This window comes from Meriones unguiculatus, chromosome 16 (genome assembly GCF_030254825.1).
Source record: "Meriones unguiculatus strain TT.TT164.6M chromosome 16, Bangor_MerUng_6.1, whole genome shotgun sequence".
NCBI lineage: Eukaryota > Metazoa > Chordata > Mammalia > Rodentia > Muridae > Meriones > Meriones unguiculatus.
In genome coordinates, this window is record NC_083363.1 from 15751853 (window position 1) to 15773964 (window position 22112).

The following is a 22112-nucleotide window of genomic DNA, read 5'->3' on the forward strand; positions in this document are numbered from 1 at the left end:
GGCCGTGAACTCACAGAAATCCACCAGTCTCTGCCTCTTAACTGCGGAGAATAAAGATGTGCGCCGCCATGCCTGGCTAATGTTTTTACACTGAAGAGTGTGAAAGTTCCACAGAAAGAAATCCCATTTCAATTTATGTGAATATTACTTGTAAACCGCGAAGAAGTAAGAAACATATTCTTTTGTGTCTCCTTTCTAGAATAAATTGGTGATTTCACCAACTCAGCATCACCCATCATATTAAAATGCAGATCTTTATTCACTGGAATTCACTTTGAAACTTACACACAGAGTAAAGGAAGTCAGATTTTTAGGAAGTTATGACAACGTACATAATGGACATTAAGTCAACAAACAAAACAAATAGAATTTTCAGAAGTCGTCCCAGAATTTCATCTTCCAGACTTTGGGGTGAAATAGTAGAAATTAATATCCAGTTTTTGCCACTCATATTCAGATAATCCTGCTCCCTGGAAAATAGAAAGAGGAAGATAAGCATCCTGTAAAAAGCATGCATATATTCCTTATTTCTTCGGATGAAGACAAGCCTTTCAAGGAATGGTCTACCTATTTGTAGCCAGTGAACTAAAATAATTTTTTTCTCCCACTCATTTTGGTGACTTTTTGTCATAGTCATTATTTTTAAGATTTAATTATTTTTTTAAATTTATGCATGTCTGTTTTTGCACATGAGTGCAGTGTCCTCAGAGGCCAGAGATGGATTTGGATCCATTGTAGCTGTGGTTCCAGACAGCTGGGAACCACCTGAGGTAATGCTGAGAACCAAACTTGGCTCCTCTGGTAGTACAGTCTATGCTCTTAATCACAGAGCCATCCCCCTAGCCCCAGCCATTTGTTTTCCTTCATTCAGTCTTGCCTTTTTCTTTACAAGGCACCGGTCAAGAGGCTTCCACAGTGATCCTTGTCTTTTCGTGCCAACTGGTATTCCCATGAGAAAGTCATACAGAGACGTGGGAGGTGCAAGTAGCAACATCATCTTTCAAAAACGAGTGGCACGGGCTCTTTCTAACTTCTCTAGCTTTCCTCAGGACCTCTCTGATGTGTTCCGGCCACCTAGTGGAGCGCCATCAAACATACTTTCCTCCACGTCTCTGGGTTGCAGAAATGTGTCTTTCAAACGGTGCTAAACTGTGATTGGTTTTTCTAATTGCAGGAACTTTTAAACTGAACTTCTAGTTGGGGGTGGGATTTAACACCATTCTTAACTTGCTTTTCAGAAAATGAACAGGCAAATGAATGCTTTCCCAAGCCTTAAACAGAGACTCTGTATACCACTCTCAAACGACCACAAATACCGTAACAACATGGCAAGAATTGGACAGTGGGCCATTTTCAGGTGACAGTTTTCACTCAGAAAAAAAAAGGGCAAGGTGAGGGCTAAGAGAGACGAACACCGTGCTCAAATCTCTTCCCTCCTAGAGGAATCTTCATCAGTTTCTGTAACAACTGTCTCGGCTCTCCATTCTCACAGAAGGGACCATCTTACCAGAGTCATACAGCACTCAGGGGCAGAGAAAGCTCCTGGAGGCTCCTGGGCACTCAGCAGTTCCTTTTGCCTGTGTTTCAGCCAAGGGGTGGGGAGGGGGGAAAGGCAGGAGTACCCACAGATTCCCTCCCGTAGCTTCGGAATTCAGTCTCGGTGTCCTCCGTTAGTTAGTTCCCTTGGGGCCCTTTCTGTTCTCTCCAAAAGCAGGAAGATAAGAGTGATAGAAAAGTGGTGGAGAAAGAGGAATGGCAAGAGAGACCGGTTTCCCACCTGAGATCCTCAGGTGGTGGCAGGTAACACAGCTCTTCCGGTTCCAGGAACAACTCTCCTCTCCTGCTCTCGCTGGACCAAAGTGCTGTGGGCACAGGTGTTCTCCTAGCAACCGGGTTCCTGTGTCAAAGCACATGGAAGGTTTAATTGAACTCTAAAGCAGTTCAGCAAATAGAGGCGCAGCGGCCTGCACTGAAAACTGCTACAGGACTTAAAAAAAAAAAAATGCAGGGAGAACTGCTGAAGACAGGAGAATAGGATGTTTTAGTTTTAAGACTGAATTGGGCAGCTTAAAACCTAAAAACTTAACAGAAATATTAAGCCAAACTGAAGAATTTTGTTTGTAGAACAAACACCCACTACACTTTCTAAAGAAACAATTCCCTTGAAATTATATTTGAGAAAATGCTTCAATGTCTTCCCAGCAAAACATAAATACATCTCTATGTAAGACTACAAGGCTGGTATTTAAGTATTATAAATTTTAAAGAGTAGAAAATAAGGGAGTGGATTTATAAGAACAAAAACAGAAAAACAGGCTGTAAAATATGGCTGCCACACTCTTCAACCATGTAATTATCCTTTGTATACTTTGTGTCTTGAATATGAAGTTGGTATTGTGCTCAACAGTGCTCATTGCAGGTTTTTTCCTGCCTCAATTGTCATACCCCAGCTCTCTGATGAGCTATTTCTCTGTACAAGTTGAGAACCTTTCTTCAAAAGTTACTGGTACCAATAAAAATTTCAAATTTCTTCTTCAGACACATGTTGGGCCTGGGCTCCGAGTCTAAACACAAAGGTCATTCGTGTTTCAATGTATACCACCTATAACCCTCGTGTTTAGCATGTCCACGCTTTTGGTTCAAGCCACCCTCTCAGAATAGGACTCGGAATCTTCCAACTGTGGGGTCTGAGAGTCAGGAAGTTTGACAGCTTAGGATGGGGGTCTCCACCTCTAGTCCATATCAGGCAAATCGATAAGGGTCATGGGAAATCAATGATATATTTAACACTTTTACCAAGTCTATACATACAGGTAAGTATTTGAATCACTTGAATTACAGCAGACAAATTAGAAAATAAGGAATGGTCACTAAACCATTACTCAGCCATGGGTAGAACATAATATAGTCAGTGAAACGATAGTTAATACCCATATGAAATCACAGAAACATCAATTAGAAGATGATGCTTAAATATTTTTAAATGGTCACCCTGCCCCTTATACTCCTATGCATCATACTCTTTGAAAGAGCCACATGGCTTCCTTCAGAAGAGCAGGCATCCAAATGATCTTCATGGTATCTTCAGCTTGGAGATAACCCATGGATGCATGGCTTCCTGGACTTGGACCTGACTGGGCAGTAGGAGAATGAAGAAAAGACAAATATGGACACACACACACACACACACACACACACACACACACACAGATGAACTGGTGGTCTGGGCTCTTGACTGGAAAAACCACAGCATCCTGGAAGCTCAGTGTATTTATTATATGGAGTTGAAAAGAGAGGCAGGGTTATTACATACAGACAGACAAGAATGGGGGGGGGGATTACTGGTTATTACATACAGATAAGAAAAGAAGGTAGTTATGGTATACAGCTGGATTAAAAGGACAGGTTTAAAATTTTAGTAAGAGCTGTCTCTGAAGGGGAGTAGTCTTCATGTCCTAAACATCTAGGGAGAGAAAGCTATGGTGGACAGTCTCTGCACATACTATCATCATCCACACACAGACCACATACCATTTCCCTCAGAGCCTCACCCCAGGGGAGAAGGCTTTGCCATTTTCTTTATAGGTCTGAGGCATAGCCATGCCCATGTCAATAGCGCAGTCACCCAGGACTCCACTCACTCAGGGCTCCCTACGTCTGGGGGGGGGGGAGATGAATAGTGGCATAGACATAAAATGGAATGCCATACTATAATGAAAATTAAACTACAGCAATAGGTAAAACTAGGACGAACCTTCCAGAGACAAAATTGAATCTCACTAAGCAAGGCACAAAAGCAAACACAGAGCATCACACAAAGTAGAATGCGTGGGCACCGTGTCCAGTTGAGGGATACATATGTGGGCCGTAATGATTCAAAGGACAGTGGATGAAGAAAGGAATAGATACTAAGTTAATGTTCTCCTTGCCATAACAGCATATGTGACAAGCAACTTAAGGGAGCAGGGTTTACTTGAACTCATGGTTTGAAGGGATACAGTCCATCACGATGAGGCAGGAAGGAGCATGAAGCAGCTGGTCACATTGCAATCACCGTCAAGAAGCAAAGAGCGATGAGTACTGGTTGGTGGTAGAAGTTTTGGCGTCCTTAAAAGAAGTCAGTTATGTTGCGTAAACATGTTTTTGTTTTAATCCCAGGTGTGGGGTGTGAGGCTGTCTCAGATTGTCCACAGCAGCGGACGATTTGCCTCATGTGGGCTCTGCGAGGGGCGTGATCTTTGGCAGCTGCAGATAGGTTAATTCTGAGGACTCTGCCAGAGTCCGGGGGCAGGGATGGGAACACTCCAAGGAAGAAAGATGATGATGATGATGATGATGATGATGATGATGATGATGATGATGATGTTGATGAAAAAGAAGAAGAGAGATTGTTGCTTCACACACACACACACACACACACACACACACACCAGCTTCTGGTTGCTATTATTGGGGGTATCCTGAAACAAAGATTGGACTTGCACCAAGGAATCCAATGACCCTAACCAGCAGGAAGTAGTTGAAGAGACCTAACTAACCTTCTTTCTCTCCTACCTGGTGTTGGGGTGTTGGAAGGGATTGGGGTGGAGAAGGGAAGTAAAAGCATAAGAAACCCCAATAAAATAGATAAAAACACAGGCCAATACTGGTCAAGCCATTTTCTCCTTTGAATTCAGTCCATCAGACAGAAAAAGAGCTTCCAGCCAGCTTCATTTCTTGTCGGTATACTCACAATTACCTTTAAACCATGTGTTTACCTGGACATAGCATGGCACGGCAAATACCTGTAACATCAGCTGGCTAGGGAAGGAAAATCATGACTTTGAGACTAACTTGGGCTATATGGTAGGCTCCAGGCCAGCCTGAACTATATAGCTAGATCTTTTCTTCAAAACCCTAAAAGGAAACAAAACAAAATCAACTCCCCCCCAGAAAGAAATAAGGAAACCTTACACGTGAATTTTGTGTCCCCTTCTGTATTTACAGTGGAGTTCATAATTATTGAAGTATTGGGAGGGAGAGGGCGAGAAAAACACTTGTGCTGATGTCAGCACATCTGTGGTTGGGTGGAAGGCCTCTGGGTGGTTCCCATCTCCCTTGCTGTCTCCACGTCTCAGGTCCTTTCAGTTAGAAGGCTATTGTTTCTACAGTCTTAGGTAACCAGAGAAAGTAATTTTGCTGACAGCCTCCTTCCTGCTCTGTTAATAAAAGTAATCCGTATTGATTGGTTTTGTTAAAACTATCATTGTAACGAATATGAATAAAAAGAAACACTAAATTTATCATTGAAATGCTGCTAGGAAGATAGATCATTGATAAACTCACCAAGCAAGCATGTTCCCATTTCATTCAAAACACCCATGACAAACAGGAACTCGGCCGTGTCCTGTTTGTCTCTTCCCCTTTATTCTATGCAGATCTAAATCCCTAGTAGGTGCAGTTTTGTTTGTCCCAGATCAACTGTGTCAGCAGAAATACACACAGATTTTACTGCAGATTAAAATACTTGAGTATCACAATCCTCTGATACCATCTTTTTTTCTACTTGGGGATTTAATGAGTATTGCGGGGGGAGGGTGTAACTATTTAGTACCATCAATTTTCAGGAAAAATATTTTCTAGTTGTTGTTTTTCAATCCATGAGTTTTCAACTTACTGACTTGTTCGAAATGTATGTGTATTTTTGCTGCATGTCTTATCAACGTAGGCAGACCTTGTTCTTATCGCAAACGTATTCTAAAAATCATAAGGCAGGATCTTTGATTTCGGATGTGACACTCTAGGTTATTTGGGGTCAAGTTTGTTTTATATTGAAGCACAAAAATAACCCGCCTCTCACATGATTGCTTCTGCTTGTCTTTTCCCCATGTTCAGAGGCCACGGGGAGTCTGTGGAGCATTTTATAAACCCTTATATTACACACAGAATAATCACATTTGGTCTTACAAACTTTGACGTTTTCCTGATTTCATCAAGGTATGGGTGCAGATGATACAGCGCATGCCCATTTGTTCACGAGAGGCGTTCTTCAAGGACAGTGAAATGGATGGAAAGGCCTGGTGGTTCTTGGTTCCCAAAGCTTAGTTTCACTCTTTCTTCTCCTTTCTGCTGTGCTCAGCTTGCAAGCCCTTGCCTCTAGGCCACGACTATCTTATTTTTATATGGAAATAAATACTGATCCCTGGGGCCACACGAATTGTGTATTTTCTAACTGTTTTGGGCCCCCAGCAAAACAAAGCAAACAAAAATCTTCTGCTACATACATACAACAATTCTCCTTCACTCTTTTCCTCAACCATCACTTTTCCCTCTCCTTAGTTGTGGATATTTTTTTTTTTTTTTTTTTGTCAAGGCAAAGAACAGAACGTGCTTTGTGAGTCTCTTTTATTATCAAAAGAAAAACACTTTCCCTTGGATTCAGTGAAGTCTTAAACATGCAAGTCACGCTTCAAAAAAAGAATTTTTTTTTTTTTTTTTTTTTGAGGAGAGTTTTCTAACTGTCCCTTGTCTCCAACCTCTAACGGTTCCCTTGAAACACAGGTTGTAGAGTGAGACCACTGAAAAACGCCGCTGCAGTAAATTTTAAGTACCATTCACTGGGGTGGGCCCTTCAACGTAGTGTGGGGAGTTGCAGGACGCTGAGTGGCCCGTGGCTGCCAGCCTCCTGGGGTGGATCCAGAGACCCCCAAAACTCTAGCCTCCAGCTGTCAGCCGTTCAAGCCCACTGGCTGGCTAATGCTTTCGGATGAGAAGTCGCTTCAGAAAGGATCCTAATTGCAGGGGAAACCGGTCATTCTGGAGGGGATACTAACAGCTGCATTTCTTTGCCGGTTCAGTTTCCTCTCCGGAAATGTGAATGGTTCGTGGGACAATGGAATACACTTGGAGCCTAGCACTCCTGAATTTCCTACAATATCATTACAGCAGTGAAGACGAAGTTTTACTGACATTCAGGAAATCTGCCCTCAATCAGCAGGACATTCCCCAGATCACAAGAGCAAGATCATGCCTCACAATGAGGTCAGCTGGAAAGGTTTTTTTTTTTTTTTTCTTGGTTTCACCCTGTAGTTAAGCCGGTCTTGGAATCCAAATGCGGCCAGGGCAAGCTTCAAAGTGACGATCGTTCAGTACCTCTCAAGTGCTAGGGTCGCATGAGTATGAGCCATTGTGTTGTTTATCGTCTCATTTCTAACCACTGTCCCTCACACCTGATAGGTCTCCCTCCTTGATCCTCTCCTGAACATTCCCTGGACATAAAAGACGGATGGTAGGCCACGGTGGTCGAGAGAAAGACCTGGATTCAGACTGACGAGATTTGAGCCTCAGGTCTACCCCACTCACACTGACTCCCTGGCATCAGGTAGCACTTTTGTAATCTGAGGTGATAGGAGCATCTTCCTTTGAGGGTGATGATGAAAGGATTCAGTGAATATTTGTGTCTAGAAAGTACATATTTAATGCACAACAGCAATAATTATTACTTGCAGCCTGGCTCATTGTCCTCCTTCGGCGAATCACTTACAGGCTCCTTCAGGACCTAAACACACAAAACTGTCAAGACTCTTGCCCACCTTTAGACTCACCTGTGGGCCATCGTGAGCTCAGGCAGAACTGCCCTTACACTTATCGGAAACGTTACCAACCCATGCGGCATCACAGCTCTCACCCACGTGGCCCTGCCCGTCCCCTGCATGGCCCCATAGGCAGCAGGTCCAGCTTCCTAGACGTGGTGCCGGACGTGCTAATCCTGGGGTAACAGGCCGGACGGTCTGTGACACTAGCTGGCTTTCAACAAGCATTGGCCATAATTACATTTTAAATAGACACCTTTTCAGAAGACTTAAAGGTCTTGCTCAAACAAAAAACACAATGAGAAAAACACAGACTACTTTTCTCACGAAACTAAACAAGAAAACCCCAAAGCTGAGTGTTTTCAACTTGTCTCAATTTGGAAAGTGCTTTGCATTCCAGCAAGGGTTATATTCATCAGCACTGTCTTTTTGAACTTAAGAAATCCTATAAAAATCCTGTTTAGATGTTTCTGCTCGCTCTCTCTCTCTCTCTCCCTTTCTTAATGTTCGCTTTTAACAAAGAAACTGAGTGGAGTTGCTGGCAGGCCAGACATTTGGCCCAGGACTGTCAAGGCCTACAGCGGAGATTTGTGGCTGCTAAGGTCCCTGAATTCAAGTGATTTGGGGATTAACTAAAAATTTGTGCACATTCAATAGTAAATAGATTGTGTGTGCTCTATAAACTTCCGAACTGTCAACTCAAGTTGTATTTTCTGGGCTAAAGCCCCACTCAGTGATGGCCCAGAGCTGAATCTCATCAGGAAGAGGGCCCGATACAAAGATTTTATTTGTCAGTCTGAACTGTGGATAAGAGAAAAAACATGTATGAAAATTAAAGGATAATTTATGGTTGCAGTCACTCGGCATGGTGGTGCGTGCCTGTAATCCCAGCACTCAAGGAGGCAGAGGCACACAGATCTCTGTGAGTTTGAGGCCAGCCTGGTCTACAGAGCAAGTCCAGAACACATAGAGACCCTGTCTCAAAAACATAAAAAAAAAAAAAATGGTTGCAGTCCTGATTGCCATGGCCTGCTTACCAATCAAGATGTAATTCCAAGGTGATTTTCCTCTTTCTAGCTAAGGGAAATAATTAGTAATCAAAGTATTAAAAAAAGACACTGGTACCAAAATAATATTTCATTTTTCATCATTTTCTCGCTTGACACATGAGGTCTTTTGAGAGGAACAGATTTGGTCAGGCTCACTGGTAATTGTTTTCAGAGCTGGGGGTCATAACTGCCTAGTAACTTACGGACATTTAAAGTTATTGGTTTGTGCCTCACCAGAATTCATTATTTCATCGCACACAGCCTCCCCTGCCCAGCAGCTTAGGCTCAGGCCAGCATACAACCAGAAAGAATGTAAAACACAAGGGAAAACAGGAAAATCTCTGGGAGGTCAGGGCCATGCGACAAACTTGACAGAGCCAACTTCAACTGAAAACAAAAACATATTTGGACACTTTGGGGCAGTGAACAAGGAGAATAGGATGTAAAGTTAGATGGAACTGGCTTAGGTCCTGGCTGGTTCTGTGATACTTAGCAAACTAAGACAATAACATCTGTCTGGCAGGCATCTTGAATGGTTTGATTCATCACTAGAGTTAATCTACCCTCCGCACTCTGAGGTGAGGCTCATGAAACACCAGCAGCTGGAAGTTAACGCTACTCTTCTCTCAGTTGGAGAGACCAAACCCCAGAGAAGATCAATAATCTATCCAAGGTTATATACTGAACAAGCTGTGACTTGGGACTTGGAAAGAAATCTGTTTGGCACCAAAGCCATAGGCTTAAACTATTGTGGTTTCTCGGGACTGATAAGAACAAAAGCCAAGAGCCCAGCATGCTGCCAGCTGCTCCGTAAATCCTGGAATTGGAAAGCTGGCCCTTCCCTGTACCCAACCAGGAGAAGAATGAAGGAGTGGCTGGGGGAGGGGAGGCAGAGGAACACATAGAATAGAAAGCCCTAGGAGGGTAAAGCCACATGGTCGCCAAAGCCCCGCTTTTGTTGGAAGCATTTGGGAAGGTCTATCTGACCATCAGGTACTATGGGGGAGAGGGGTTCCGGGACCTGGCTCTGCCCACTGTGTCCATGCTATTTGTTCCAAACCATGTCTGCCCATCTTCCTTCACCACCCTACCCATAGCTCTCTTTCTTTTCTTGTCATCACCACGTCCCACACATCTATGACCATGCATGCCTCACATGTTTCAAAGCAGCGTCCTGGCACTAAAATGAACCTCTTTTGTACTTGTGAACCAAGTGTCCTCTTCCTCATCCACTCCTGGGGCTCCTGAAGGCTGAGGCTTTCAGCGTTGCTCCTTAAATTCCATAGGTATGGGTGAGTGATATTAGAAATGTTCTGCAGTCCAAATGATCAAAATGTAATCATCCACCAAGTTCCCATCCTCTCTCTGACCCACAGACAGAGCGCTCTCTCACAAGGACTAACGAAATGCCCACAGCTCTGGCTGGATCCTCTTTGTACCAGGCTGGGCAAGAGAGCTCCAACACACAACCGCTCCCAGCAGCCATCCATCGGGTGGGTGAAGAAAAAGGAATGGGAATTTGGATGGACTGGATCGTAGCGCAGTGGTGGAATGGGTGGACTCGGGACGGTGGAGGTGAACTTAGCTGCTCAAATGAGTGTTGTTCCTGGACTGGGGATGAGGAACGGGTGTGTGTGTGTGTGTCCCTGAGTGTGAGTTCTCAAAGAGCATCTGGTAAAAGCATTAGGTCAGCGGTTCTCAACCCGTGGGTTGCAACCCCCTTTGAGTGTTGAAAACACAGATATTCACATTATGGTTCTTAATGGTAGCGAAATTACAGTTATGAGGTAGCAACCTCATTAGGAAGGTTGAGAACCGCTGCTGCTGTTGCAAAATGGTTTTCAGTGTTGGGATAATTTCTGAGAGCTTCCGGTGTTCTCTGGAGCCAAGTTTAGTTAGGAATGCAGAGGGCCCGGAGAGAGAAGAATCATTTTGGTTTTTAAATGAGACCACGGCTTCCTTCAGAGAAGGCATGGGACTAGCAACAATGTTGGTCCTCAGCTATTTCGGTGGCTGAAAATATGGTGAGGTGTTTCTTTGGGTGCATGTGCATGGATTGTGTACCTGTATCAATGTGCATGCATCTGTGTGCAGAGGCCAGATGCTGACATCAGGGGTCTATCTTCCCCTATCACTCTCTACTTTGTTTTCTGCAAATAAACTGCCACTGAGCCCAGAATTCACTGACAGGCTGGACTGTGAACTCTGGGGATCTGCTTGTCTCCATAGCCTCTCTCAACTGTGGGAAGCGGGTGCTCCTGCCAACCTTCCTTTCTATTCTGTGTAAGCAAACAGGTCCGCAGAAGTGTGCAACAAAGGCAGATATGGTGTGCCGGCTGCACCAGAGTGGGAGGCTTAGGGTGGAACTGCCTCATCATCGCAGATTCTAGCTGTCGCCTTGGGCTGTGAGCAAGATAGCGCCTTTGCATTCACCCGAAATGCTGGCGTGGCACGCACCATTCAGAACAAACGATGACATCAAACACGGGACGCGAGCTTGCTTTTCAGACTGGTGTTTCCTATCAAGCATGGGGTGTTCAGGATCTGTAACTGAACTGGAAAGGGTGGACGATTCTGAAGATGAAATACGTCGAATGAGGGAATGTTACAGACAGCGTTGCAACAGCTGTCACTGCTCATGGATATGTATATCTATTGTTAGCAGAGACCCAGAATCCTGCAAGAAAAGTAATAATTCTCATTTCCCACATGAGGATCCTGAAGCTCAGAGGGGCTGAGTAGTTGTATACCGTCTTATAACTGCCCTTATGTGGCCTACCTCTGTGTCTGTCCAATTCAATGCCTTTGTTAAGATTCTATCTATAGCTGGGGTGGGGGTGGGGTGCTTGCTTTTAATCATGGCACTCACTCGGGAGGCAGAGGCAGGCAGATCTCTGAGAGTTCAAGGCCACCCTAGTCTACAAAATAAGTTCAGGATAGCCAGAGCTACACAGAGAAATCCTGTCTCAAAAAACAAAAACAAAGAAACAAAACCAATTCTATCTATGCTGGGCGGTGATGGCGCTTGTCTTTAATCCCAGTACTTGGGAGGCAGAAGTAGGTGGATCTCTATGAGTTTGAGGCCAGCCTGGTCTACAGATTGAGTTCCGGGACATCCAAGGGTTCAGAAAGAAACCCTGTCTCATAAACAAAACAAAGATCGTATCTAGAAGCGTACATACGCTTAGGAATGGGACTCACAGGACCTCAGCAGAGAGCTAGTATAAGGCGTGAGAGCTGATGTGGTCAGCTGATGTGGTAAGACTAGAGTATCAGGTGTCAGCTCTGCCCACCAGAACTAGGCAAGGTATCTGGCTCCCTGAATTCCAGGATCCTCCCTTGCCAGACAGAAAACACAGTGACCTACTTCTCGGGCCTCTGGGAAAAAACCACTACAAAGAAGCCTGCAGAGACAAGGCCATTTGGGTAGGAAACTAGTAAGCAATAGGTCCGAGCAATGAGACTGCTGTCTCTGACCCAAACCCAGACCACGGGAGGACAGCAAGATCTCCTGCCTCCCCCAGCTCTCCCACAGGGATCCCTGGAAGTGAAAATTCCCCTCAAAAATGCTGGGATTCCATCTGGAGCAGAGACACAGGAAACTGTGTCAAGCTGCAGCCCTACAGCTCGGCCAAGCAATCTCTAAGAAGCATCACCTGCCCCATTCTGCTGTTTAGCCAAAACTGAAATGAAAGGAGTAGGATTCTAATTCATTAATCTCTCTTCTCATCAGCCTCATAAAACTTGGAGAGATGTTGAAACACAGGCAGTGGAAATAGGCTCTGGGAGTCTCAGCAAGTTTTACCTGCCATTGTCTCCTACAAGAGACAAATTACACTCACCTCTCCCGATGTCCACACTGCTTAAAAACACAAACCCAACACTTACTGTTCAGGAGTTCAATGGACCAAATCCAAAGTCACGGGAATGGTGGCTCTTGCTTTCAAAAACACCATCTGCTCTTGGTGGATACAGAGCTCGCCGGGCTGTTATTAATAACTGGCTTAGAGTGTTAGGCAGAAATATGAGCCAGAATGTCATGGGAGGAGGCGAGTGGAAAGGAACTGACAGACACAGGTGGGATGAATTGTAACAAAAATACGCTTACACAGGAGCTAGCTGCTAGCGGGGATGGCTTTCTCCACAGCTAATAGGTCTCCACGTTAGCTGTTCTAAAATATCAACGAGCAACAAAAATCTCCATCCTGGGGAGAGCACACGGCTTGTCTAATGCCGAACTGTCTTTGCTCTTTTCCACACTTTTCTGTGGGGCTCTGGGTTGTTTTTTTGTTTTATGTTGTTTTAGTTTGTATTTATGGGTATGTGTTTCTGTCCCTAAGCCTCACATATGTGGGTGCCGAAGGAGTTCAGGAAAGAATGTCAGGTCTGCTGGAGCTAGAGTTACCGTTGGGTGACCACATGTGGATTCTGGAAACTCATCTCAGGTCCTCTGTGAGAGCAGAATATGCTCCTAACTACTGAGCCATCTCTCCAGTCCCCTTTCTGATATTTGAATGTTTTCATGTTTATAAATTTAACCTAATCTACATTGATTCTGCCATTTTCAGAATGTCTATTATTGATCTTGTGTATGTCTCTTGTGTATGTGTCTGTGTGGGGTTGGGTGGTGGGGGTGTGAATTAAGATATGGGTCATGATCTCTTTGAGGTCACCTACCAGATATCCTGCATATCATGTTTTTTTACACTATGACTCGTAACGGTAACAAAATTACAGTTATGAAGGAGCAATGAAATAATGTTATGATTGGGGGTTCACCACAACCCAAGGAACTGCATTAAAGGGTCACAGCATTAGGAAGGTTAGAACCACTGCCTTAGACATTGTCCACTGTTTTTTAGGTCTCTCACTGACCTGGAAGTTCACAGGTATCCTAGGCTGGCAGGCTGGGGAGCCTCAGCGATCCACCTGCCTATCCTCCCCAGTGCTGAGAATCTCTGCACTGCCACCACACCTGGCTTTTTAACGTGTGTTCTGGATGATGATCCTCAGGTCCCCGTGCTTGGAGAGCAAGCACTCTACCGACAACACTCTCCGCAGCTCAGTTACAAATTGTTCAAGTTTGTTTATTCCCCCATTGGGATCCCCAAACAATTCTAAACAAAAACAAACAAACAAAAACATAGTATAGTTGCTCAGGGGTGAGGGGAGTAGAAACCACATCCCCAAAGCAACCTGCAGAGCTGATGTGGTCAGATGGAAAGAGGCAAGATGTGGTTTCTGGCTTGAGGGACTTTCTTCCTTCGAAAAAAAAAAATCTGTATTTCAAAAGTTTCCAGATGGCCCCTGTGAGCTCCCCACTCACAATGAACATCAAATTGCCCAGATCATCAGATGAGCAAGTTAGATCATTGCACACAGTTGTCTTGAGTGTTAAAGGAGAAGCGGCATTTGCCCAGCGGTTACTGCAGTGTGTTACTGCACAGTGTTTGCCTATCCTTTGGGCTTAGTTCCTAGCTGCCTTATTCTTAAGGCTCAGGTTGTCTTTTATCCTGCTTCAGGCTCCATGACGGTGAATCTTCTGCTGTCAAGTTGACTGCATTTAGAGTCACTTGGGAGACACCCTTCCAGGCATGCCTGTGAGCGAGTCTTCAGAGAAGTTAAACCGAGAAAGGACAAAGCTTACTTAAAGTGAGGGATACTATGCCATGCAGGACATGAATACCAAAGGATACCAAGGGGGGAGGGTTATGGATGCTATGCATCAGCATCAGCTGTTTCTTCACTGTGTACCCTTTGTGACCAGCTATCCCATGGCTCTGCTGCGATGAGGCCCCCACCATGATGGGCTGTACCCACTGTGAGAAACAAAACAAACATCAGATGGCTTTCCTGACGATCTCTTTCTTTCTCAAACAAAGTCTTTCTAACCAACTACACACTGTGGCAAGACAATCAGCTCAGTGACCGCTGGTTGGATAGACGTGTATGGCTTTCAGCTTTCAATTTTTCATCCTATGATCAATTCGCCATTTAAGAGTGTCCACTGGATGTATGTATATCCAGCTGTGTGTTAGTGAAACCAGGGCTACCTCGTCAGGTGATTCTGTTGTCAGCATGCAAACATGGTACTTACCAAACCTAACTACATCAGGTCGCTCACTGCACATTGCCTCTAGATACCTCAGCAAACTTTTGCTTCTAGTCTTCAGTTTTGTTGCCAGGGACAACAAAACTCTTTTTTTATTTCTTAAATTCCCCTCCCCCCTAAAAAAAGGAGTATCAGAAATATAGACACTTATGTGCAATTAGGGATGAAAGATATTTTTAATGATTTCCCCCCTCATCGTTTAAAGTTACTTATGCAGTAAAAAGCTTGAATAGTTTTAAATTTTTTTATATTAGTTTATTTACTTTGTATCCCAGTGGTAGGCCCCTCCCTCATTCCCTCGCAATCCCACCCTCCCTCAACTCCTCCCTGCCCCTCTCTAAGTCTACTGATAGGGGAGGTCCTCTTCTCCTTCCATCTGACCCTAGTTTATCAGGTCTCATCAGGACTGGCTGCAATGTCCTCCTCTGTGGCCTAGCAAGGCTGAGCTGCAACTCCCTTCGGGGAGGGAGGTGGAGGTCAAAGAGCCAGCCATTAAGTTCATGTCAGACTGTGCCTGTTCCCCTTACTAGGGAAACTCACTTGGATACTGAGCTGCCATGGGCTACATCCAAGCAGGGGTTCTAGGTTATATCTATGCATGGTCCTTGGTTGGAGAATCAGTCTCAGAAAATACCCCTGTGCCCAGATATATTTGGTCCTTGTGGAGCTTCTGTCCTCTCCAGGTCTTACTAACTCCCGCTTCTTTCATGCACTCTGCCCAAGGTTTGGTTATGAGTCTCAACATCTGCTTTGACACACTGCTAAGTAGAGTCCTTCAGAGGCCCTCTGTGGTAGGCTCCTGTCCTGTTTCTCGTTCTCTTACTTCCAATGTCCATCCCATTTGTCTTTCTAAGTGAGGATTGATCATCTTACCCCGGGTCCTCTTTCTTGTTTAGCTTTAGATGTACAGATTTTAGCATGTTTATCCTTGAATGAGTCAGTGAACCAACCAAGCAATCCTCAGTATAATTCAAGACCCAAGCCACTCCTTCCTCATGAACCCACCTTTCTCCTCTCAGGGACCTCAAGAGTTGTAGAAAGGAAGCTCTAATGGTTGTCCCTGGACAGCAGTGTCAGACCTGGAGGCTTTGCCCATGCGTTTCCTTAGCAGAATTCTCAAGGCCCTGTGCGGGAGCCTCCCACTGAGGAAGACAGCCTGGCCTACTGCAGGAAGCAGGAAGATGACTAGCAAAATGCATTGAATGAATTCCTTTCACAAGTTACCAGACGACCAACTTCCTGTCCTTAATCAACCTGCTCATTCACACATATATAAACATTTGAATATGTATAAACATACATATATATGTATATATGAGATAGGATCATCTTTGGGATGTCGAGCACATAAAGGAATTAATAATTCCCATGGAAAGCTTTTGCCTTGTCTTACTTGGCTCAATCTGGGCCCGTTATGATGTCTGTGCCCGTTGTGGGGGGATCTCCTGTGGCTGATGAGAACGTGGGTTTCAGAGATGAAGTGTTCCGGTCATTTGCTACACCTGAGTGACAGTCATCCCATCTATATAGTGGAGAATTGGCAAGCTAATCTTAAGTCAAAACATTGCACCAAGAAAATACATGGTGAATAAATAGCATGCTCTCTTCTTTCCCGCCTTTTCCCTTTTGTGTGGTTGCATCTTACTATGCAGCTGACCTCAGACTCTCCACCCTCCTGCCTCAGTCTTCCAAGGGCTGAGATTACAGGTGTGTACAGAGGATAGAGATTTAGGGTTGTAATGTACCGTGCCAATCTTGAATTCATGGCCCTTCTGCCTCGTATGTATCAGTTACTGTTGCTGCTTTAATCAGTAACATCTTATAAAAAGGAGTTTAAGAATAGAAGGGAGCTTTCTGGGCTCTTCATCTAAAGGTGGTTATAGTCCATCGTGGAGGCTATGTTGTGGGCACAGGTATGGCTGCTCACACTGGGCCCACAGTCATGAAGCAGAGACAGATGCTGCGAACATGCCCCCACCTCCTCTTTTTTCATTCACTTCAGGACCTCAGCCCACAGTACCCTGCCATCTTTACTCAAGATGAGTCTTTTCAGTTAAACCTTTCTGGAAACAGCCTTATAGACATACCCAGAAGTGTGTTTGCAGGGCAGTTCTAAAGCCAGCCAACAATGACAGTTTGTAAGCACTGAGATTACAGGTGCACACCACAGCACCCAGTAGAAAAGACAGGAAATGCGGTAATATCAGTTTCATCTGAAACAGTCGCATGCCAGTGCCAGGAAAATCAGGTCACTGTTGAAGAATACAGCTATCTTTATGTTTCTCTGCAACTTTGTAAAATTGAAAACAGAGATTGAAGGAGCTGCATCAGCCACCATCTTGGGTCTGGAAAATTGATGAACACAGGTGTGTGTAACACACATCTTCGGTCCTCATCTTTGGTCCCAGAGGGCTTCATGCAGGGTGACACACGCATCCTTACACACCCTGGTAAGGAAGATAACGAAAATAGATTTGGAGTGGCAACATCACTCGCTCATCCAAAGACACACAGGGTCAGAGGTCACATGCTAGGGTAGTAGACATTCTGGTTCCAAGACATGTTCTGAACCCTGTGCTCTCAAAATACACAGGCGTGTCTGTGTCAAAAGCACACATATCGGTGGTAAAAAAAAAAGAAGGGGAAAAAGGCAGGCAGGGAGGGATGGAGGCAAAGGAGTCATGCCCATTGCCACATGAAATGAGTATTCTGGTGTTTCTGGAAACAGAATGGAGGACACCAGATCCTGCTGAAATGAGTCTCATGAAGCTAAGTTGGTGCTTAGCGTTGAGAGTACCAGTAGTCTTCATGGGAGGAACTCTCCTTTAGAGACATGACTAAGCCAATCCAAGCTTGACGAGAAATCCATGACGTCCCCCAAAGTAAGCAAAATGTGACTCAGGACCTAGGCACATAACACATCCAAGGTTAAGCCCTTGCTCGTCTCTAAAGGAAGTGGGGAGGGGCCTCTCTGTGTAAGGTGGTCCAACAACATAAATAACCTTTGCTCCCTCTCCAAATGGCAACGAAACTTATTCGTTAACTGAGGTCCTTATTGCCAATTTAAAGCAATTGCTTGTGTTTGTGTGTATGTGTGTTTCCTAAAGCACATAGAGAGTAACGTTAAAACATTACTGTTTAATCATCTTGCAAGTACATCCACTCCTTCCTGCTTGGGCTGCTCAATTTGCCCTCTCGGCGAAAGAGTACAGAGGTGCTAGGCTGAGCAAGGTTCTAAAAACCAAGGAAAACCAAGGAGTTTTCTTCAGGTTATGAGGCAGATTGTGATCTAAGAACCTGGCTGGAAACCTGGGTACTGGTAGAATCCAAAGAAACCTTCGCTCTGATTAAGACTTCAAGCTGGCAGCCTAACACATTCTGGCCCTGTGGACAGTGAGACAGGGAGAGATGGGGAGTTTCTGTGCCTCAGAGCTCTTCGCCTTCTGTTTGATAATCCATTGGGTTTAAGAATCAAGATGAGGGCTGGAGAGAAGGCTCAGTGGTTAAGAGCACTGGCTGTTCTTCCAAAGGTCCCGAGTTCAATTCCCAACATGGTGGCCCATAACCATCTAGAATAAGATCGGGTGCCCTCTTCTGGCACGTAGGCACACATGCCGGCAGAATGTTGTATAAATAAATAACTAAAGGTAGGAAATCCACACAGAACAGGGAGGGGCTAGAGTGTGCTGTGTCCACTGGATGGTGAGAAGTGGCCCATTGGGTGAAGGGCTTGGTGTGCGAGCACACGGACCTGAGCTTGGATTGTCAATACACAGCGTCAGACATGGCAGGTAGTGCATCATCTGTGACTCCCATCATCCTCAGAAAAGATGGGAGGCAGGGACAAGATCTGCGAGTGCTCACACACATGTGTACATACATGAAAGCGTTGATTTAAAGCAGTGGTTCCCAACCTGCAGGCTGTTCTCCCTTTGGCAAACCTCTATCTCCAAAAGTATTAACATTATAATTCTTAACAGTAGCAGACTTACGGTTATAAAATAGCAATGAAATAATTTTATAGTTGGGGGCCACCACAACACGAGGAACTGTATTTAAGGGTCCCAGGCAGCATTAGGAAGGCTGAGAACCACTGATTTAAAGGAACATGCTGCTGACAACGACGTGCCCAGTTGTCAGCAAACATCTTCACATTATTACTCCAAAATGCTGACCTAGGGATAGTGACAAGAAGGTAGAACCTGCTTCCAGTATCTGATGTGCTGGCAGGACACTATGTGTACCTCAGAGCCATGCCATCAGAAAGCTGACCTCTGACCTTGCATCCCACTGTTTTTGCCCATTAAGTGGCTAAGATCACAGGATTGTGGTACCAGACCTTGCCAACTGATCCTAGACAAGTCATCTGATGTTTGCGAAACACAAGACGGAACAGGATGAGGGGAATCTGACTCCATCTAGAACATCCATCAAGACAGGAGAGGAAAGGGTCATCCATCGGAGCTCCCCTGACTGCCCGCTTCTACAGCTTCTGGACTCTTGTCAGGGCCAAAGCATAAGTGATGGCAAGGGAAGACAAAGACAGGCAGGATGGAAAGGTGAATGTGAAAAGCACACTGTGACACAGTCAGAGGGCGGTAACTCTGTACATGAGACACACTTGCCCCATGACAGCTGTTCAGGGTCCTGAGATTCCTGAGGGAGTCTCACTCTGCTGCAGGTCCGCTTCCACACCCGTTTTCACACTTGCGCCAAGCCTGCAGCTGCGCTTGGGCTGTGAGTTTCCCACAGAGTCACTGCCAGGCCCACTTCACCCAGCCAACCCCCCATGAGGGAAGCGCCGAGCACCAAAGGCTACTACATGCCCAGGCTTCATAACATCACGGCGTTCCATCACCATCTAGAAAGTTTATGTTGGAGAAAAGCGTGGTGAAGTCACAAACCACCTGGCCACTGCCCTGAATGCAGAACTCACGTTTAAAGATGTGTAAGATTTTTCTCTTGGGCTGCATTCATAGCCATTCTCATGTGGTCACATAAGGCCCGTGGGCCAGCCCATGGACCCATGGAACCTCTACTTAGCTCAAGCCCAGATGTGCTGGGGCCAAAGCTCATGAGAGCCAACTAGCACATCTAGGAACACAGTGATCTGATTGTGGAACACAGACACTTAAATATTAAATTGGGGCTGGAGAGATAGCTCAACTGGTAAGAGCTCTTCCAGAAGTCCTAAGTTCAATTCCCAGCAGCCACATAGCAGCTCACAACCATCTACACTGCAATCTGATGCTCTCTTCTGGCATGTAGGCATACATGCAGATAGAGCATTCATACATAAAATAACATCTAAAAAATAAAAAACTTACATATCAGATTTTAGATTATTAAATTACAAAGAATTTGGATAAAAATTACGTATGAGATAAAGATAATCCTCAAGCAACATACTTCCTCTTAAGTTAATTCTACTTTGGTTGTTATTTTCTTTGAGACAGTATCTCACCTATGTAGCTGAAGAGAACCTTGAACTCCTGACCCTCCTGCCTCCCACTTCCAAGTGCTGGATTTGCAGGGATGCACCACCACTCCCAGTTTCTGTGTGTGTGTGTGTGTGTGTGTGTGAGAGAGAGAGAGAGAGAGAGAGAGAGAGAACCAGGGCTGTGAGCAAAGTTACAGCCCAGCCTCTGTCTTACATCTTTCCATGCTCTCAAGATCACACTTAACACAGCCGCACAGTAAACAAAACCATGTGATGATACAGCTTGAAGTCTCTTGTGATTAGACTATTTCCACGGGAGAAACTGGCAAGCGATACGAATCAGGGCTATTTGCACAGATGTAGGACTCTGGGTGGGCTTTGAGACAGGGTCTCACTGCACACAGCTCTGGCTGGCCTGTGACATCATTCTACCGCTGCCTCCCTCTAGTGCTGGATTAAAGGCATGCACCAGGACACGCAGGAATAAGCAGGACTTTTACACAGGCTGCTTTTTTGGATCTCTAAAGCCAGGCCTGTGAGGCCCTCCTCAGCTCGGCCTGCTGAACACCTACAAAGAGAGCCATGCTCCACGTGACAGCAGTGGTTCCCAACCTTCCTAACTGCGACCCTTCAATACACTTCATGTTGTGGTGACCCCAGCCATAAAATTATTTTCCTTGCTACCTCATAACGTTGCTACTGTTACGAAGCGTGAATATCTCTTTCCCTGTGAATGGATGACCCATTCACAGGGCTCATCTAACTTCCATTGGACCCCAAAGGGGTCACGACCCACAGGTTGAGAACAGCTGCATTAGCCGTTAGTACAGCTAAGAAAATTCAGGAACACTAATCCTACTCTATAACGTGAGGCTCATTTACCAAGGTCCCCTGGGCACACTTAACTTTTCTTATGCTCTGTACTTAAGTCCAGGAACTTCTGGTATATGCCTTTCTCCAAGCCAGGTTTTAATTTCTGTTCCTCTTTCCTGTGAAAAAACACAAGAACTAGCTGTACTGCACTTCCCCTATTCATCACATGCCCTCTCCAAGTAGGTCACAGACTCAAAAGCCTGCAGGTCCAGGCTTTAGTAACTACTGTGGAGGGCAGACCGGCTCTAGAGGGGCCCCGGTGCTCGCTGCCATCCAGGTGCACCGAGCCCCTCAGCCCAGAATGATCATGCAATGGCAGCCTTCCAGCGCCTTTTTTCTAAGAATCTGCTTTTGTTTCTAATTTTAAAGAGCCTCATTTAGAAATGCATTCTGATTTTTCCGTCAACACTTCAGGCTAAATCAAGCGATGATGAGAAGGTTACGCCGCCCCCCCCCTTCCCAGCCTGGCTTCGTGGCTTTACCATGGTGACTTGTAATCCCTCGTAGCTTTGCTGCCTCGCAGAACTGGAAACACAAAACAGGAAACCTGGATGTAGAGGTGGGAGCTTTCTTCCCGGAGCTGCCTTTCTTCAGTAGGTTAAAAGGACAGCTGGCCCAGCAGCCCCGCCTGCTGTTAGGACGATTCTGAAGCCTGACTGAGGTCTCCCTTGGCAATCCCCACCAGCAATCAGCTAAAGGAGCAGCCAGCCACTTCACTTACCCTGGGTGGGGTTTCCCTTCCACCACGGACTCCACTTCCCAACTGGTGAAACTGGGAAGAAGGCTCCACCCCTCTGTTGCAGACATTGCCTAAAATCAATTCCTTTGGAAATCTTCTCTGATCCAAGGCACAGCCTTGTGTTTAAAATAAGGGAGCTGGTGGTGGTGGTACACACACGCCTTGGGAGGCAGAGGAAGGTGGATCTCTTTGAGTTCCAGATACAAAGAAACCCCTCTCAAAAAGTCAAGCAAGCAACCAACCAAAGCAAAAGGAAAAAACTGGGAGGGGAGGGGGGAACTTAAACAATTCCCGAGGACAATATTCCTTAAGGATTTTGCCACTGCGC

At 45.3% G+C, this 22112-nt stretch overlaps 1 protein-coding gene across 3 annotated transcripts; it reads right to left on the reverse strand.

The window, feature by feature from the left end:
* Positions 1–235: 235 nt before the first annotated feature.
* Mrln (myoregulin) lies at positions 236–21798 on the reverse strand. 3 transcript variants are annotated; one of them, XM_060369382.1, is made up of 3 exons: positions 21767–21798; positions 1778–1897; positions 236–470 (listed from the first exon to the last, which is right to left on the reverse strand). In XM_060369382.1, exon 3 carries the CDS (start codon positions 449–451, stop codon positions 311–313), a length of 141 nt encoding a protein of 46 aa, XP_060225365.1. In that variant the 5' UTR covers positions 452–470; positions 1778–1897; positions 21767–21798; the 3' UTR covers positions 236–310. The 3 variants fall into 3 exon arrangements, with proteins under 3 accessions (XP_060225365.1, XP_060225364.1, XP_060225363.1); XM_060369381.1 differs by lacking the exon at positions 21767–21798 and adding an exon at positions 21528–21726; XM_060369380.1 differs by lacking the exon at positions 21767–21798 and adding an exon at positions 5326–5401.
* Between the last annotated feature and the right edge of the window lie 314 nt (positions 21799–22112).

Coding starts and splice junctions, on each gene's coding strand:
- Mrln (XM_060369380.1), bottom strand. Junction 471..1,777: donor CCACCACCTGAGGATCTCAG/GTGGGAAACCGG, acceptor TCTATTTTCCAG/GGAGCAGGATTATCTGAATA.